At 45.1% G+C, this 20107-nt stretch overlaps 1 protein-coding gene across 2 annotated transcripts in view; it reads right to left on the reverse strand.

Annotated features, from left to right (window-relative positions):
* CDC14A (cell division cycle 14A) overlaps nt 1-20107 on the reverse strand; it is a 182813-nt gene that overhangs the window by 71717 nt on the left and 90989 nt on the right. For both annotated transcript variants that reach the window (XM_075322219.1, XM_075322218.1), the window contains exons 4-5: nt 19581-19673; nt 12567-12646 (exon numbers count right to left, since the gene is read on the reverse strand). In XM_075322219.1, the coding sequence (XP_075178334.1) occupies nt 12567-12646; nt 19581-19673 (173 nt within the window). The remainder of the gene's footprint in view (nt 1-12566; nt 12647-19580; nt 19674-20107) is intronic.

The raw sequence follows: 20107 nt of genomic DNA on the forward strand, positions 1-20107 counted from the left end.
AAATACAGAAGTGGTGCCCATATTTCTATTATACTTTCCCTCTGATTTTTCCACTCCTGGTTTTGGCTACAAATACTGAGGTAAAAAAGCCACTAATACTCAATGTATAACAAACAGAGAACTAGGAGTAGATATGCTTCAAATCAGTCAATTTATTAGTACAAAAGATCATACAATCGAAAAATACAAGGTCATGGGACCAAGGCAATTATTAGGGCACAGAAGGAGGCAAAGATGAAAAAGGGCAAGAAAAAACGGATATCTGCACTTGTGTGAAACCTCAGTTTCAAGTCTCCACACCTAGACCACATGTATCAAAGGGTAAACAAATAGAAATGTCCAAATAGCTTGTAACGTAACAACATCTAAAGTTTTAAATGGACATATAAGCCATGTCAGGAGTGGTAACAGGACAAGCAGGCAGCAATGTTGGAACACATGCACCATATGCCCCAATTGTGAGGGTAAAAGAAACAAGGGTTCATTAAAGTTAAAGAGGTCAGACCAAAAGGAAGACACTGATGCATGTGCACACTACATTACAACCAACCTGCGGACCTGTATGATGTAACACAAAAGGCATGCAGAAAACTCGGAGGTGACGAGGAGGGAAGACCCCCCCCCAGTGGGACTCCAACTTACGTTTCACGTTAGTGGTATATTCGCTTCATCAGGGAGTGGGTAACAAATGCGGCAGGGCTACTATAAATAGCCCAGCGTCCAGCTGATACACCTCACCGATTGTTCTCGGCGCGTGCGCACATCGCACCACACGGACTCAGCACCTCCCACTGGCCGTCATGACCCAGCGTATGCGCGGGAGCGGGGACGCGTCTCCATAGCTCCCGCGCATGCGCAAAAGGTCAAACAGAGACAGCCGGGGAGAGCAGAGCCGGCGGTGAGATGCAGGCAAGCGCACATCAATGAGAGCACAGAACCCGGAAATTCAGACCACATACCGCAGCAATAACATATGATGCAGAGAAATCGTTGATGATGAACAACATTGTATATCACAATATAAGTATAAATGTACATAGATGCATAAACGTTAATCACAGATAAAAATAGCGCTGGTTCCAGGGCTCCGTGTGTAGCTTGAGAGTAGAAGCATATAGCAGGCAATCATATTTCGAGACCAAAAGATGAGGGTGACAGCTGGAATTATGGCTGCGCCGCATAAGATATAGGGGAAAGAAAAGAGATTATATGAGTAAAAAAATATACGTCCAGGTCAAAAAAGACCAAAACACATAAGCAATGATAATAAAAACAGTAAAACCCCTAAAAATAAAGGGGGAAAGAGAACACCCCATACATGGTGATCTCAAAGGAAAGAGGCAAAACGTAAAGCCTCGTTGAGACCAGATGGGGCGACTGTGCCAAGAGTCACCATCCATCTGGTCTCACGTTGGGCCAGTTTCCTTTTGATATTGCCGCCTCTAATGCCGCCATGGATGACTTCGATACCCTGAACCATTAAAGATTTAGGATCGCATCCATGGTAGGTTTTAAAATGGCGCGGCAATGTCTTTAAGGCGGCAAAATCATCCACCGTTCGGGCCGCCGCAATGTCACGCACGTGCTCCCTAACATGGATGCGTAGCTCACGAGATGTCAAACCAATATAAATTAGTGAGCATCCGCAGACCGCGTAGTTCACGACGTTAGATATGCCGCAAGAGATGTAATCTCTAATTTGAAACTCACGTTTCCCATCCGCGGATGAAAAAACAAAACTACGTGACACATTGCGGCAGGCCAGACAGTGGCCACATGGAAAGCAGCCAAAACGAGGTAACTTAGAACCAAGAAAACTAAATGGTCTCGAAATATGATTGCCTGCTATATGCTTCTACTCTCAAGCTACACACGGAGCCCTGGAACCAGCGCTATTTTTATCTGTGATTAATTTTTATGCATCTATGTACATTTATACTTATATTGTGATATACAATGTTGTTCATCATCAACGATTTCTCTGCATCATATGTTATTGCTGCGGTATGTGGTCTGAATTTCCGGGTTCTGTGCTCTCATTGATGTGCGCTTGCCTGCATCTCACCGCCGGCTCTGCTCTCCCCGGCTGTCTCTGTTTGACCTTTGCACATGCGCGGGAGCTATGGAGACGCGTCCCCGCTCCCACGCATGCGCTGGGTCATGACTTGTCCTGTTACCACACCTGACATGGCTTATATGTCCATTTAAAACTTTAGATGTTGTTACGTTACAAGCTATTTGGACATTTCTATTTGTTTACCCTTTGATACATGTGGTCTAGGTGTGGAGACTTGAAACTGAGGTTTCACACAAGTGCAGATATCCGTTTTTTCTTACCCTTTTTCATCTTTGCCCCCTTCTGTGCCCTAATAATTGCCTTGGTCCCATGACCTTGTATTTTCCGATTTTATGATCTTTTGTTCTAATAAATTGACTGATTTGAAGCATATCTACTCCTAGTTCTCTGTTTGTTATGCTATTTGAGTAGCTCTATAGTAGTGTGGCGATTTCATGTATGACCCACCCTACTGTGTTTTTCTATGCACATGGACATACGGTGTCTAATACTCAATGTATGCACGTGGTCTTAGAAAACTAAGGTAAAAAAGGCACTAAATGCTCAATGTGTGCACACGGCCTAGGAATCGGACCAGAAACATGACAACCATAATACTGAATAAATCAGAAAAATGATCCTCGTTGAGGAGTGTGGTCTCTCTTCGATGTACCCCTCATTAGGTAGGTTTTATCTTCACTCCTGATGGTCACCATATAACTAACCAATATGGCACCCCAACCCAACTCATGCCCCTCCTGTCTTGTTCCAGATGAAATGTTGGACCAGGTTCCCCCTTATGCAGTGCTCTACGCTGATCACTATGGTGGAGTTTCTGCTGGAATCCCTGAAAGGGCTCATGCACACATTGCGTAATAGCATGCATTTACACTGTGTATTGCACTGCAGCGTAAATGCATGCGTCCTGCGTCCCCTGCACAATCTATGAAGATTGTGCATGATACGTGCGCACGTTGCTTTTATGAATGCAGCGATTTGGATGCTAAAATTTTTACCCAAATCCGTGCATTCATAAAAGCAGCGTGTCAATTATTCTGTGTGCTTTGGATGTAGCTCCCGCTCTGTCTATGGTGGGGGCAGCATCCCGAGCGCATGAAATTGGCTTTTTTTAACAAAAATACTGCATTCGTTACGCAGTGTTTCTGCAGCGATTTGAAGCGCACATGTGCTGTCAAATCCCTGCAGAAGAATCAACAGTTACGTGCGCATGAGCCCAAAAACTGTATTCTGACAGGAAGCCCGACAGACATTCACTTGACTGGAGCTGTCTGAGTCACTGTGTACCCAATATGGCCTCCATCCTGGCAATATTTGTCCTTTTCAAAAAAAATGCAGAAACATAGCCATGTTGGAAAAAGAGGAATATTGCCTCAGGAATTCCAACATAGCGAGTGATGGAGAGAGCTGTATAAGTGTGAACCTAACTTCCCGTAGGAATCCCCAAACAAGTCTTGTGATGGGACCCCTGATGTAGCTATTCACTTGTATTAGTGTGAACCAAACCTGAAATGTTCATGTAGTTACTCATGCGGGAAATGAGATCTAAATGAGGTAAGTTCACTACCACCGAGAAATGTGATCGCACACCGCGAGACATGTACAGGGATTAAGTCACCATTATAAATTAGGTTTCTTGTAGCAAAGTGACTTGGAAGAGCACAAAGGAGAACAATTCCTCTAATATGACTGTCCGTTCTGCATTACAGCTAAAAATGGCTTATATAGCAATTCCTCTGTACACTCAATGAATGTGCTCCATGTATTTAGCTAAAGGCTCCAGTGCTCTGCCGGGACTACACATCCCAGCATGCACTGATGCAGCTAAATGCTGGGAGCTGTAGCAAAATCCTTTGCCTATAATTGCAGGAGTTACATGCCAGATGTGAAATGCAGTTAGGCTGGAGTCACACGAGCGTATGGCATCCGATGTGAAAGCATGAGCCAAGTGTCATGCGACTGTGACCGGATCTTGCGATCGGGTCACAGCTGTGAAGCTGAGGGCGGGTGCTGCAGAGCAGAGAGAGGGGTTAATCCCCCCCATCTCCTCCATTGTCAGCCTGTGCGTATATCGCACTGCACTGGGATAACATATGAGTGCAGTCCGATGTTTCCCTTGCACCCATTCACTTGTATGGGTGTGAGTGATACGGCTCTCGCAGAAAAATCGCAGCATGTTGCAACTTTTCTCGCATCCAGAATCTGGATGAGAAAACCTGACTAACTGCTCTCCCTCATTAACTAACATTGGTCAGTGCAATGCGAGATTTTCTCGCATTGCACTTGTCCGTTTCTCACACTTGTGTGAGTGCACCCTTATTAGGCTAGTTTCACACTTGCATTGAACGGGATCCGTAGCATTGCATTGTGTGACGCATGCAACGGATGCGTTGCATATAGTGGCACAACGCATGCTACAGATCGTACAAAATAACGCAGTCCGTTGTAGTTTTTTTTCCTTGACTTTACACATCTTAGCATGCGCAGTTGTGTAAAGTCAGCTGCGTTAACGGAATCCGTCAAATGACGCATTCTAACGGAATCCGCCACCATAGGCGTCCATTATAAAAACAACGGACGCCTAACGGATTCCTGCAGATTGCGTTTTTTTGACACTCCGCCAAGCGAAGAAAAACATTACATGCTGCGTTTAATCCGCTAGACGCAGCGTCAAAATAATGCCGCTGCGTCGTCTAGCGGATGCAACGCAGACACTTGCGTTACAGTGCGTCGTCCATACAACTCTATGGAGAATAGCGCGGTCCGTTAACAGACTGCGCTATTCTCCATAGTGACGGAATGCGCTGAACGCACGTGTGAAACTAGCCTAAGTCATTTCATATAAGTGATCCAGAATATAGAAGCTCCGCATTTTCTTTTAATAATGCTGAGCACACACATTAGATAGTTGTTGTCTGACAGCGATGTCTCCATATCTCCTATACATATGTATACTCCACGTGCTCTGTATAAAGATGGAGAAAAGCCATTGTCAGACATCTCTGGTTTTGGCTTATGTCTCATGAGAAGAAAACAATTGAGCATGTTACAACCCAATTTCCAGATTGTTTCCTCCCTATTATCTCGAGTCTCATGCTCCATTCACACCAGGGGGTACTCGCTGTTAGGTCAGGAGGAATGACAATTTTTGACTTCCAAATTTTCTAATGTCCTAAAATTGGAGCTCAGTGAGCTGCTGCAGGCGTTATTTAAATGTATACCCCACTGGTCATACAGTAACATATCCCGATAATAGGTGATATCTGTTTATCGAAAAAACCTTTACGAATAAATTCTGCTATCACAAGTTGAGGGCATTGAATTTTTGAGACTGATGCCCTTCTAGAATACCAGGCTAATATTGACCATTCATCCATTTTTTGCAGGTATAGTCCTATTGTAGTCAGCCGCCCACGGCAATTTAATTCTCACAAAGATTTGGGGGACAATAAATTTGAAAAAGTAAAACTAAAAACATTCAACCGTCTCAGTCTTGTGATGCCGGTTTTATGGACAGTTCCAATACGTGGAAATGTCTCAATTTGTCTGGCAGATTTCATTTCATATTTACATTTCACATTTTCCTTGGCATTATTAACCCCTTAGTGACCAAGCGCAATTTTTCAAAAGTGACATGTGTCACTTTAATGCAGTAATAAGTCTGGAATACTTCAATACATCCTAGGGATTGTGAGACTGTTAATCGTGACACAATGTACTTTGTGTGGTGGTAACTTTAGAACAGTATGTTTTTCGTATATTTCTAAAAAGAAATCTGACAAAAATTTGGAAAACTTAGAATAAATGAAAACCTTTATACAATAAAATCAGATTCTCAATAAACAAAAAATTAATAAATATTTCCCATGTGTCTACTTTAAGCCAGAATCAATTTTCAAACGTTCTTTTATTTTGTAAGGATGTCCCAAGGGTTAAAAGTTTAGTAGCAATTTTCTATTTTTTAGGAAATAAGTGATTATATATATATATATATATATATATATATATGTATATATATATATATATATTTTTTTTTTTCTTACACACTTATTCAGTTTCGAAATGACCCTGAGGGGATTATATATTGAAAAACGACACCATTTTAAAAAGTGCGCCACTAAAAGTATTTGTTAACCCTTCAGGTGCTTCACAGGAATTAACCCAAAAAATGAATGTAATGAAAAATACGGTATATATTTTTTTTTCCACTAAAATGATCCTGACATCTTCACAGGCCGCCACAGCTGGCAGACCCTGGGGTCATTATTTGGCATCGAAGCAACTATCGAGACCTCGCCATTAAGAGTACTGATAGGGTTAAAGAGTTAAACATCTAGATGCTACTGTCACTATGGATAAGAGCCACAATGGGTGGTCACATGGATACAGATGGCACCCAGGTCAGTAAAAAGCATATTGCTGGTCATTAAAGGGTCAGTGATGGAATAAGACATGAGTGCTTATCTGTACACAGTCATAGATAACTGTATTAAATGTGAGAAGAAAATATGTGTAATAACAAGAGAGAACAAGTAGTCCATGTATTAAATGTGGAGTCATCCAAAAGCTCTTTCCTGGTATGGGATCCCCCTAAGGTATGAGTGACACGTGGAAAATATTTTACATGCAGGGGTTAGCTGTAGCGTCTGCCTGGCCAAGTCAAACTCTGATTTGCAACTGTAAAGGTTTTTTCGCTTTTTTTTTTTTTCTTAACACAACCTTCCCAAAAAGACAACAGAATAGTTAAAAAGCTATTTTACATTCTAAAGGAAAAGGCTGCCACCTCTGACAATGCTCCTGAATAATTACACAGCAGCGCATCCAATTTTCTATTGTGTACTGCAGGGGTGGGGAACCTTTTTTCTGTCAGGGGCCATTTCAAAATTTCTACCATCATTTGGGGGCCACACAACTTGAAAATTATCCTACTATATTTGGTCAAACAATTAACTAACTGTGGTGGCTGGAGCTAGTCTCTTTGGTGCCGCTGTGATATTGGGCGATATTGATCTTGTTGCTTCTCACAACTGTTTTACCAGGTTTGTGTCGCACGGGACTGCTGAGGGCATATACATCACAGGACACACTGGGGGCATATACATCACAGGAGACGCTGGATGCATATACATCAAAGGAGACACTGGGGGCATATACATCATAGGAGATGCTGGGGGCATATACATCACAGGAGATGCTGGGGCATATACATCACAGAAGATGCTTGGGGAAAAAACATCACAGGAGATGCTGGGGGCATATACATCGCAGGAGATGCTGGGGGCATATACATCGCAGGGGAGGGCTGAGAGGAATATACATCACTGGGGAGGCTGGGGTTCATAGACCTCACAGTATAAATTGAGAGCATATACATCACTGGGGAGGTCTGGGAGGAGTATACATCACTGGGGAAGCTGGGGGGCATAAACATCACTGGGGGTACAGACATCTCTGGGAGTATATACATCACTAGAGGGCACAGACATAGTTGGGGGGTACAAACATCGCTGGTGGAATATACAGCACTGGGGGGCACACACAGCCCTGGGGAGGCTGTAAGGGCACACACAGAGGCCTGGGAAGGCAGAATGGTCACACACAGAGGCCTGGAGGGGCAAACTGGGGCCTAGGGAGGCTGGAGGGGCACACACAGAGGCCTGGGGAGGCTGGAGGGACACACACAGAGGTCTAGGGAGGCCGGAGGGACACACACACACAGAGACCTGGGGAGGTCGGCGGGACACACACAGAGGCCTGGGGAAGCTGGAGGGCACACACAGAGGCCTGAGGAGGCTGCAGGGGCACAGACAGAGGCCTGGGAAGGCTGCAGGGGCACACACACTGGTCTGGGAAGGCTGCAGGGGCACGCACGGAGGTCAGGGGAGGCTGCATGGGCACGCACAGAGGCCTGGGGAGGTTGCAGGGGCACGCACAGAGACCTGGGGAGGCTGCAGGGGCACGCACAGAGGCCTTGGGAAGTTGCGTGGCCACGACAGAGGCCTGTGGAGGCTGCGTGGGCATGCACAGAGGCCTGTGGAGGCTGCAGGGGCACGCACAGAGGTCTGGGAAGGCTGCAGGGGCATGCACAGAGATCTGGGGAGGCTGCAGGGGCACGCACAATGGCCTGGGGAGGCTGCAGGGGCACGCACAATGGCCTGGGGGGGCTGCAGGGGCACGCACAATGGCCTGGGGAGGCTGCAGGGGCACGCACAGCGGCCTGGGGAGGCTGCAGGGGCACGCACAGCGGCCTGGGGAGGCTGGAGTGGCTCAGACAGGCCTGGGGGCACAAACAAACCTGGGGGATACTGGGGCAGCTGCTCCTCTTCTTTTGGACAAGAGGGCATTGCAGGCTCACCTCGTCCACAAAGTAATCTTCCAGTGTATGCATGGTTGAGACTAGAATATATGGGTTCCTTCCAGGTTGATGGGCATGCATTGTGTAGAGGGTTTAAAGGGCCAGCTGCCAACAAGATGCGGCTGCTGCCCCAGCAGTGTGGTCCTGGGAATCTGCCCAGGGACTGCAGAAAGGGTCAATGCGGGCCGCATACGGCCCGCGGCCTGGAGATTCCCCACCCCTAGTATACTGAGTGTGACCTTACTTTGGCCAATTCAATCAGGACACCATATAGACAAGATAGAAGTGACAAAACTGCAATCAAAGCCAAATCTGAAGCAATCAGCCATTTACAATCTCACTGTGGCATCCATATGTACTCACACCTGAACGGCTTTATCTCTGAGACAACAGCATGTCACTCGCAAAATCAGGTAGTATACAGACATATAGTACTAAGCGGTGAAAGTTTAACATAAATTTAATACATCTGCACAATGCTAGGTAACACTAATTTTTGCTAAATTCCTAGTTGTGATCCTATTGAAAAATAATGCAGCAACTCACTACAGAAATCTCAGACTCTTCAAGTCTAAGTTGGCTGCCTCCAGAGAATAATAGATAGAGAAAAGATTTTAGGTGGAGTGCCCTTTTAGCTCAAAATAAATTTGCGCTCTTTAGATAAAAATGTATACAGCACAAACAAAAATGAGGAACTACGTGGAATATACCGTATTTTTCGGACTATAAGACACACCGGACCATAAGACGCACCCTGGTTTTAGAGGAGGAAAATAGGAAAAAAAATTTTAAGCAAAAGATGTGGTCATGACACACTTATGGGGCGAGGATCTGCTGCTGACACTGTTATGGGGGTAATATCCCCAAATTCTCTGCTAAGATACCCCATCCTAGTAATGATCCTCCTGCCTTGCATATAATCCCCATTCTTGTATATATGTCCCTCATCCTGATATATACCCCCATCCTGTTAAATACCCCCATCCTGCTCATATACCCCCATCCTGCTATATACTGCGATCCTGGAATATGCCCTAAGCCTGCAATATACCCCCATGCTGCTATATACTGCCATCCTGCTATATGGCCCCATCCTGCTCATATACCCCCATCCTGCTATATACTGCCATCCTGGAATATGCCCTCAGCCTGCAATATACCCCCATGCTGCTATATACTGCCATCCTGCTATATGGCCCCATGCTGCTATATACTGCCACCCTGCTATATGGCCCCATGCTGCTATATACTGCCACCCTGCTATATGGCCCCATGCTGCTATATACCCTCATCCTGCAATATGGCCCCATGCTGCTATATACTGCCACCCTGCTATATGGCCCCATGCTGCTATATACCCTCATCCTGCTATATGGCCCCATGCTGCTATATACTGCTACCCCGCTATATGGCCCCATGCTGCTATATACCCTCATCCTGCTATATGGCCCCATGCTGCTATATACTGCCACCCTGCTATATGGCCCCATGTTGCTATATACCCTCTTCCTGCTATATGGCCCCATGCTGCTATATACTGCCATCCTGCAATATGGCCCCATCCTGCTATATACCCTCATGCTACTATATGGCCTGTATCCTGTATCACACAAAAAAACAATAAACATTTATACTCACCTTTCCTCGCTCCATGCAGCATCGCTCCTCCCCTTGCCTGTGCCGGCCAGCTGATCAGTGTGGAGCCGTCACCGGCCACTTCCGTGCAGCACGCGATCTCCTCCAGTCTGCCGGTCAGCTGACTTGCGTGACTAGCGGGGCGCACAGCGATGACGTCATCGCTGTGGTCACCGCTTTCTACACAGATCAGCTGACCGGCAGACTGGAGGAGATCGCGTGCTGCACGGAAGTGGCCAGTGAGTATGCCGTACTTATTCAATGCTCCCCGCACTGATGATGATACGCGGGGGGCAGTGAATACAGCCGCACATGATCACTCCTGGCTGTAGTTGCCAGGGGTGATCACGGCCGGCTGTTAATTATGCGCGCACCCCCCGCCCATCATCCTACCCACCTGTCAGCGCCGGATTCAGCGCTGAGAGATGATGGACGTGCATATGTAATGAGCGGGTCCACTGCAGGTGCTGCTGCAGCCTGCTCGTGCCCCCGATGACCCGCTCCACCGCAGCACCCACATTCCCGCAGCCCTATAGTCAGACCATAAGACGCACCCCCCACTTTCCCCCAACATTTGTGGGGAAAAAAGTGTGTCTTATGGTCCAAAAAATACGGTAATTCAAGGGGATAACCAGGTCTGTGCTAAAGTCATCAGTCACGATTCCCTGGTATTGCCGGTAAGAGCGAGCGGTCATGGGACCACGTGTTTATCCGATTTACATACATGGGCCGACCAGTCTCATGTGGCATCTCACAATTTACTACTGGTTGGCACATGACCTCCCACAGGCACCGGCGAGGAATTGTGACAGTGTATGCACTACAAAGTGACACCAAACCTTTATCACGAACCAGGACAACCCCTCTAAATTTGGATCAATTGTTAATTCATAATTAGAAGACCCACCATTTACACAGCTTGATTATTGGGAAGGAGAGTCATTAGCAATGTTTGTTTTCTAATAATCAGGCAGTGTAAAAAAGCTGTCAATTACCCTATGAAAGAGCAAAACCTGCTTAAAAATCCTCCCGCTGATAAAACAGTGATTTTTATCAAAACTGCAGCAAGCAGCCCAGAAAGTGATACATTGCTAGAATCAGGGTCATTGTGTTTACCTTATGCTGCTCTCAGATTACATTGCAAAAACCTGCTTACATATTACCCTAAATTGGTTTGAAAATAAAAAGCCCTTATACATATGTGGGGTATTCTTCAGACAATAAACAAAGTAATGATGCTGCTACAACTATATATATATATATATATATATATATATATATATATATATATATATATATATATATATAATTATACACACACATACAGTACTGGAACAATAGTCCAAACAAAAAGAGCTCTATGTATTCATATAAAATATTAATATTTATTGACAATAGACATTAAAAATACAACTTTAAAATCCAGCAAGGATGCCAACAGACAAAAGAGGCACGTGGTATAATAAATGATTTTAAGGCTGAGAGGTGACTCCCAAGATACATCCATGGTCAGATGGTTACAGATAAATAATAAGGTGTCAATAGTGCATTGTCTCTACTGTGTATAATACCCAAATACTAGTGTGGTCTAGGTAAACAGAATGAGTTGTAAGACTAGCGAATCCACAATAACAGAAGATTCAATGTAAATAAGACCTTTAATAGACAACTAGCTGAACATGTTGCTACAGGTTCCATCTACTAATCCACAGAAAGGAGATTGCTATATGATACAAAATCTCTTAGATTACCTCTACAAGTGTCAGTGACTATCCTGGTCCACGACCCTCCTCCCTGATGCGCGTTTCACCTTGCTCCTTTGGGGAGAGGGGGAGGCATCATGGTGGAGGGATGTGGAGCTGGATAGACACTGACACTTGTAGAGGTAATCTAAGATATTTTGTATCTTGGGAGTCACCTCTCAGCCTTTAAATCACTCATTATACCACGTGCCTCTTTTGTCTGTTGACATCTTTGCTGGATTTTACAGTTGTATTTTTAATGTATATTGTCAATAAATATTAATATTTTAAATGACTATCTAGAGCTCTTTTTGTCTGGACTATCGTTCCAGTACTGTATGTATGTATGTGTGTGTATGTGTATATATATATATATATATATATATATATATATATATATATATATATATCACACACTTTTTTTTTTTTTTGGAACTATCTCTAAACTTGGCTAACAGTGACCCCGCCCCCCCACAGGGACATGTGTAGGGCACTTCAGTTGATACGTGTACACCTCAAAGCTAACCAAAAAATACTCTCATTCTCTTTAGTGTGCTCTATGTGACAACAAATGGGCCAGATTAGAGACATTGTCTAAAAGAACGTCTTTGTTGCCCTTTGCAACCAATCACAGCTCAGCTTTCATTTCTTTTAGCGCTCTTGAAAAATGAAAGCCGCTCTCTCATTGGTTGTCATGGGAAACAGTTTCAAGATAGTTTAGATAAGTCTGGCCAAATTTATTTTCTATTTAGCTTCTTGCCTGAAAGGGAGATACTGGGGGCTGGATCCGCTCATCAGTGCTCTGTATGCCTCTTCTGGGGTCTTCTTCAAGTAGATGACCTGGGATGAAAAAAAGACAATTATCAATACATGGGCAATACCAAGTTATACCATGACCCACTAGCACAGAACCATATGCCGAAAACCGACGGGCCGGAAGGAAAACAGCAGACGACTGAGTGAACCGGTCATTGTGATGACTTGGAGATCTTTATTATATACCGTATTTTTCGCTTTATAAGACGCATTTTTGTTCCCCCAAATTTTGGGGGAAAGTAGGGGGTGCGTCTTATAATCCGAATATACGGGGGGGGTGTATATATATATATATATATATATATATATATATATATATATATATATATATATATAATATATATATATATACACACTACAGAGTCCAGGGGAGGTGGGGGCAGCTCTGGAGTGGTGCTGGGGGCTGGTGAAAGCTGCAGGAGTCCGCAGCAGATCTTCGGCTCCCGCTGATATAATATGCACTGCCGCTGTCCATCACTGTGGTGCTGAAACCACACCGCGGTGATGGGCTGGGACAGCGGCGCATATTATATCTGCCTACACCCCCCATTGATGGCACATGCCCCCGTGTGTTAGATATGGCCCCCATGCTGCTGCCCATATTAAAATAAAAAACTCTTTATTTACCTCCTCCAGCGTGTCTCCCCGGTCTCTCTGCTGCCGCTGTGATCAGGCACACAGAGATGATATCACTCTGCTGTGCCGATCACATGACCGGCATCAAGAACCAGGAAGTGCAGGAGCTCAGCAGCACAGAGGGAGACACTAGGGAGGACAGCACTGGAGAAGGTAAGGAAAGAGTGTTTTATTTTACTATGGGCAGCAGCATGGGGGCCATATCTAACACAGGGGGAGCTGTGCCATCCATAGGGGGCCATATCTAACACAGGGGGAGGTGTGCCATCCATAGGGAGCCATATCTAACACAGGGAATATGTGCCATCCATAGGGGGCCATGGGCAGCACAGGGGGACGTGTGCCATCCATAGGGGGCCATGGGCAGCACAGGGGGACGTGTGCCATCCATAGGAGACCTGTGCCAGATGTAGGAGGCGTGTGCCATCTATAAGAGACCTGTGCCAGCTGTAGGGGATATGTGCCAGCAATAGGGGACGTGTTCCAGCACAGGGGGACGTGTGCCATAAATAGGGGACGTGTTCCATCAATAGGAGACATGTGCCAGCAATAGGGGACGTGTGCCATCAATGGGGGACGTGTACCATCAATGGGGGACATGTGGCATCACTGGGGGACATTTGGCATCACTGGGGGACGTGTGCCAGCGCAAGGGGGCTATACTCAATATGTGGGGGCTATGAGGGACATATACCCTATATGATTTGTTAGATGGACACTGGCCTTATAAGAAGGACCCCATTTAACATTAAAAAAAAAAAATCTCTTTTCCTTCACCAAATTTGGGGGTGCGTCTTATAATCAGGTGCGTCTTATAAAGCGAAAAATACGGTAATTAGGAAAATCTCTAAATCCTTCGTAAACTTTTAGCTAATGTTATTCAAAAATACGAATACTGTACAATGAAAAAATAATGTATATTTAAGTTGGTTACTACTAATGAGAATGCTGATATAGTGAATAAAATATACATAAATTACATTATTAAAGTATAAACAAGAGCCGAGGGAAATGTCATGCTCCCCGGGCAGCACACTGTGCCAAGCAGGGAAGCACGCCGGCTGCTATGTGATGGCGGCATCAACCACAGGGACGGAAAAGAAGATTAAAAGGTTGCAGAGAATGCATTCATGGGATTGTTTAGTGCGTACACACAGCAGGTAATCCATGCTGCACTTATATCACTGTGGAAGGTGAATGCAGCAGCCCCGAGGTCACAAGGAGTAACGCTCTGCAGAAGATGCCATAATATGTATCGTGTATGTAATATGGAAATGTAATAAATGAAAAAAGTACAGATTACACATACATTACAGTGTACAGATCTGTATATTCTGCACCCCTTCCGGCCTGATTAACCTTTTGAATTTTTGTTTTTTTATCTTTTGTTGTGCTTATGCTATTCATTGACTTTTTTTTGCTTCAAATTCTTCAAAATATTGCACATGGTTGATAAATTTTGGTAAAAACAAACATTTTCTTTATTGTCTTTTACCCTTTTTTTGCCATTTTAGGCCATGTGCGCACTAGAAATTGACTTTTTCTTAGGGAAAATCCAGACCCTCTGAAAGAATCCCGCACCTGTGGTAAAAAAACGCACCAAAACCGCAACGAAATCTGCATGCGGTTTTGCCGCGATTTGGCGCATATTTGCCGCAGTTTTTCCACAGGTTGGTCCCTGCGGATTCTTACCATTATCTATGGCAAAAACCGCAGGTACCTGCGGAAAAGAAGTGGCATGCACATTAATTCCGCAGCGGAAAATCCGCGGGTAAGGCCGGGGTCACACGGGATCTAATGCAATCCTCGCATGATACTCTGCTTGCGCTGGCAGCCAGCAGGAGCCGAGTGTCATGCAAGTGTCACTGCGACTGAGGTCCGATCATGCGATCGGACCTCAGCTGCGGGGGACGGGCCGGCACGGAGGAGGGGCGGCCCGGCACGGAGGAGGGGAGGGAGGGATTTACCTCCTTTTCTCCTCCGTTGCCGGCTATTGCCATTCTCGCTCTGCACTCGCAGTACACCGGTGTACAGCAAGTGCAGTGCGATCTTTCTCTCGTCCCATAGACTTGAATGGGTGCGAGAGAAAAAGTCTCGGATTACAATCGCAGCATGCTGCGATTGTTTTCTCGGTCCGATTGGGGCCGAGAAAATAATCGCTCATGGGTGCTGGGACATAGGTTAATATTGGTCCGAGTAGAATGCGATGTTTTATCGCATTGCACTTGGTCCGGTTTTCATGCCGTGTGGCTTAGGCCTTAATCTGCATGTATAAAAAAAAATGCAGTGTGCGCACAGCATTTTTTGAACCCATAGGTTTTGCTGGGAAATGACTGCAGGAAGGTTATAAACATTTTCCGCAGCAAATCCGCAGTAAATTCGGATATTTACCTTCGTTACCAGTGTCCGCCGCTCTCACGCTGCCTGTGCTGCCGGCTCCCTGCTCCCTGCACGCCAGAGTACACATCGGGTAAATAAGCAAGGGTTTGCTTATTAACCCGATGTGTACTCTGGCGTGCAGGGAGCCAGCGCTAAGCGGTGTGCGCTGGTAACCAATGTTAATATCGGGTAACCAAGCCCTTGGTTACCCGATATTTACCTTAGTTACCAAGCGCAGCATCGCTTCCACCCGTCGCTGCTGGCTGGGGGTTGGTCACTGGTCGCTGGTGAGATCTGCCTGTTTGACAGCTCACCAGCGACCATGTAACGACGCAGCAGTGATCCTGATAAGGTCAGGTCGCCCGTCGTGATCACTGCTGCGTCGCTATGTGTGAACCCAGCATAAGTCTGCTTGTCTTCAGCAAATTGTTTGCGGGCTTTCTTGTCTATCACTTTTAGAAAGGCTTCCTTCAGGGATGTCAGCCATGGAGACCGATTTGATGCAGTGTGCAGTGTATGGTCTGAGCACTGACAGGCGGACCCCCACCCTGTAACCTCCACAGCAATGCTGGCAGCAGTCATACATCTATTTTGAATACTCAACCTCTGGATATGAAGACATGCAGATGGTTGCATAGTCATATGAGGACTCAAAACCATGTGCTGGCAGATCACAGCTCTAAAGGCTGCTTTACACCAGAAGATCTATCGTGCGATAGATCGTCGGGGTCACGGTTGCGATGCCGGCCTGTGTGACACCTCCTAGTGACGCAGTATCGCTCACAAATCGTGAGTCGTGTTCTGGTCGCTAGGTTTCATAATATCGTTTAATTTAATTGTTTATCGTTCCCGGGGTAGCACACGCCACTCCGTGTGACACCCCGGGAACGATGAACATCGCTTACCTGCGACCCGCGGCTCCCGCCGGCTATGTGGAAGGAAGGAGGTGGGCGGGATGTTTACATCCCACTCATCTCCGCCCCTCCGCTTCTATTGGCCGGCGGGCGTGTGACGTCGCTGTGACGCCGAACGTCCCTCCCACTCCAGGAGATGGACGTTCGCCGTCCAAAGCGAGGTCGGACGGGAGGTAAGTACGTGTGACGGGGGTTACCGACTTTGTGCGCCACGGGAAGCGATTTGCCCGTGACGCAAAAAGGACGGGGGCGGGTACGATCGATTGTGAAATTGCACAATCGGTCGTACTGTGTAAAGCAGCCTTTACTCGTGGACTATTAGTTCACAATTGTGCACTCACAACAACCACCCTTCAGAAAACTGCAGCATGGTCAGGTAAATGGAGGTGTGCCGCAGTACGTGATGGAGCGATGTACCAAGTGACATACTGGGAGCAAGAAAATAATTATTCTTCAATGCACTAATCTGCTAATATCATCACTAAAATGATCTTAAGGATATGTTCACATATAACATTTTTCCTGTGGGGGGGTCTTCTGTGTAAGCAGGAAAAACACATTGTACATTTCGGATATTTTTCATGCAATTTTGTGTTTTGTATTTTTCACTTTCAACTTGATCTCAATGGGTAAAAAAACACATAAAAAACGCTGCAAAATTGCAGAAAGACTTGACATGGTGTGCGGGAAACATATGAAACGAGTGCATAACATTTTTGAAATCTGATTCATTCTACTACAATTATAAAATGCCACCAACACACAGGTATGAATTAGGCTATATTCACCTTCGGAATTCATTTTTTTCCACACACATTTTTCAGTGCAGATAAAAAATGTTTTACAGTAACAACAAAATGAAAAGTTTTCTAACATAACATCCGAAACCTGTTTTTCCTTGCATTTTTGATCTGTGGTTTTTTTGTTGATTTTTTTTTTTTTTTTTTTAAATGCAACATGTTAATTCTTTCAGATTTTTTTTCTATAGTTTTTCCCAATTGAGATCAAAATAGTGTAGCACCAAAGCCACATCGAAAACGGTAAAAACAACAGCAATTTTCTGGCTTTAGCAGGAGTTTTTGATGCAAAAAAAAGCATAACAAATGCTAAGCGTGAATGTACCCTAATAATTCCTTTCTGGACATATGAATAATATAAAATCAGGTCTCCAGCTTGCAGAAATCCACTTTAATGCTATGCTCATACAGGGCTTTTTTGTTAAGTTTTTTTTCCTGACCAAAACCTGATCTTGTGGCAGGAAATCTCCTTTGAGTCATCTGCATTTCTGGTGTGTTTTTTTTAGTGGCGTTTTTGCTGCAGATTTGGTGAGGATTTGCTGCTTTTTTTTTCTACAAAATGGGTTGTATCAATGGAAAAAACGCAGCAAATCTGCAGAAAAGAATTGACATGCTCATTCTTTAAAAACCTGAACAAAACAGTCAGGAAAAAAACCTGATGTGTTTGTGTGTGTGTGCATGAGATTTCAGAAATCTCATAGATTTTGCTGGGACTGTAAGGCTATGTGCCCACGCTGCGGAAAATGCGCGGATTTTGCCGCGCATTTCTCGCGGAAAAGCCGCAGATTTTACAGAAATCGGCAGCACAGCTACTCCCCAGCCATTTCTATGGCATTTGGGAAATGCTGTGCACACGCTGCGGATTTTTCCGCAGCGGAAATTGTGCAGATTTCCGTGCAGAAAAATCTGCAGCATGTCAATTATTGTTGCGGATTTTCGTGCGGATTTTGCCTATTCAATTGAATTTAAAAAAAAATTGCAAAATCCGCAACAAAATCTGCGTCAAATCCGCGTCAAATCCGCACCTATGAAAAGGTGCGGATTCCGGGGGAAAGCTGCGGATTTTGATGCAGAAAAATCGGCAGATATAGAGTCCCGTGGGCACATAGCCTTAGGGTAAGTTCACACAGTGCATTTTTCGCGGCGTTTTTGCGCGTTTTTCAGGTGCGTTTTTGGCCTCAAAACTGCATGACTTTGCTTCCCCAGCAAAGTCTATGAGTTTTCATTTTTGCTGTCCGCGCACAACTTTTTTTTTAAGCTGCGTTTTTGAGCTTAAAAAAAATGGACATGTCAATTCTTTCCTACGTTTTTCTGCGTTTTCCCCCCATGCAATGCATTGCAAAAACGCAGAAAAACGCCGCAAAATGCAGCCAAAAACGCACCAAATCACGGTAAAAACGCATGCTTTTTTTTGCCGCGTTTTTTTGCTGCGGGTGCGTTTTTAGCGGCCAAAAACGCACAAACGCAGCGTAAAAAAACCGCAACGTGTGCACATAGCCTAACAAGCAGCTTTTAATTATCATGGATTTGCATAACATCAAGGCAAATCTGCAGCTAAAAAGCACGGCAAAAACTTACCAAAAAAGCCCTGTGTGAACATAGCCTTAGGAGTGTCTCCCTAGTATACTCAGTCCTGATTTTGTGTCTCTGCTCTTCCACCATGGTAGCTGGAAAGCAGGACACAATTACCGAGCTGTAATTACACGCTGACTTTGTAATTGGTGTTCACTCTCTAGGCCCAAGATTAAACTCTGACTGTCATGGGACGACTCCTAAATTAGTCCTGCAGTGCAATCACAGCCTGCAATTGTCTCTCTTGTAGATGTAACGTAGGTGACCACGGCTTATCGCCATTCAGACTACTGTAATGAGAATTAGCTCCCAGCACTTCTAGCACAGAAGACGCCCTGAAATACCGGTCAGCCTGTAATAAAGGCCCTTTAAATCTGCGGCACTGCTTGGTTTGATGCACCTACTATGATGTCAAGTTCACAAAGCCTGAACTGGACCCTGACATACGAGACCCGTTCTATTTATTTCTGTCCTGTTGTAAAATATTAACAAGGCAGAATGAGAATGTCTCAGACAAAGGAGGATCGGCTCAGAAGAGTAACCGCAGCAGGTCAGGAACTTATCACTCCTCACACACACAAGGGGCAGGTGACAGCCCCCTCAGGATGAAAGTATAGGATCATTGGGGTTCTTGGGTTCACGCCATGAATAAACACTTACCGCGTACGCGCTAATCAGGAAAGCGGCATTGGCTCTTTTCCTCTGATCATAGCTGGTGTAGTGCACAATCTTCTTTCTTGATAAACTGAAAGACTGAAGAAAAAAAAAAAGGAAGAGTAAGAAAATTAACCAAGCTGATCACACCTTGCTAACCAGTCAGTATCAATAGAGAAGACACAACTACTGATGAGCGAGCACTACCATGCTCCAGTGACCGGTACTCGTAACCAGCACTTGATGCTCACATGGGCACAACTACAGTATAATGGAGGTCAATGGGGAACTTAAGGATTTTGCTGGGAGTTCCTCATTGGCTTCCATTATACTCGGTACACTAGACATTCCCATCTGAGGATCCAACTGCTAGTTACGAGTACAGAGCACCCGAGCATGGTAGTGCTCACTCATCACTAGTTACGAGTACAGAGCACCCGAGCATGGTAGTGCACACTCATCACTAGTTACAAGTACCAAGGACCCGAGCATGGTAGTGCTCACTCATCACTAGTTACGAGTACCGAGCACAA

Source organism: Anomaloglossus baeobatrachus, chromosome 8 (genome assembly GCF_048569485.1).
Source record: "Anomaloglossus baeobatrachus isolate aAnoBae1 chromosome 8, aAnoBae1.hap1, whole genome shotgun sequence".
Classification (NCBI taxonomy): Eukaryota; Metazoa; Chordata; class Amphibia; order Anura; family Aromobatidae; genus Anomaloglossus; species Anomaloglossus baeobatrachus.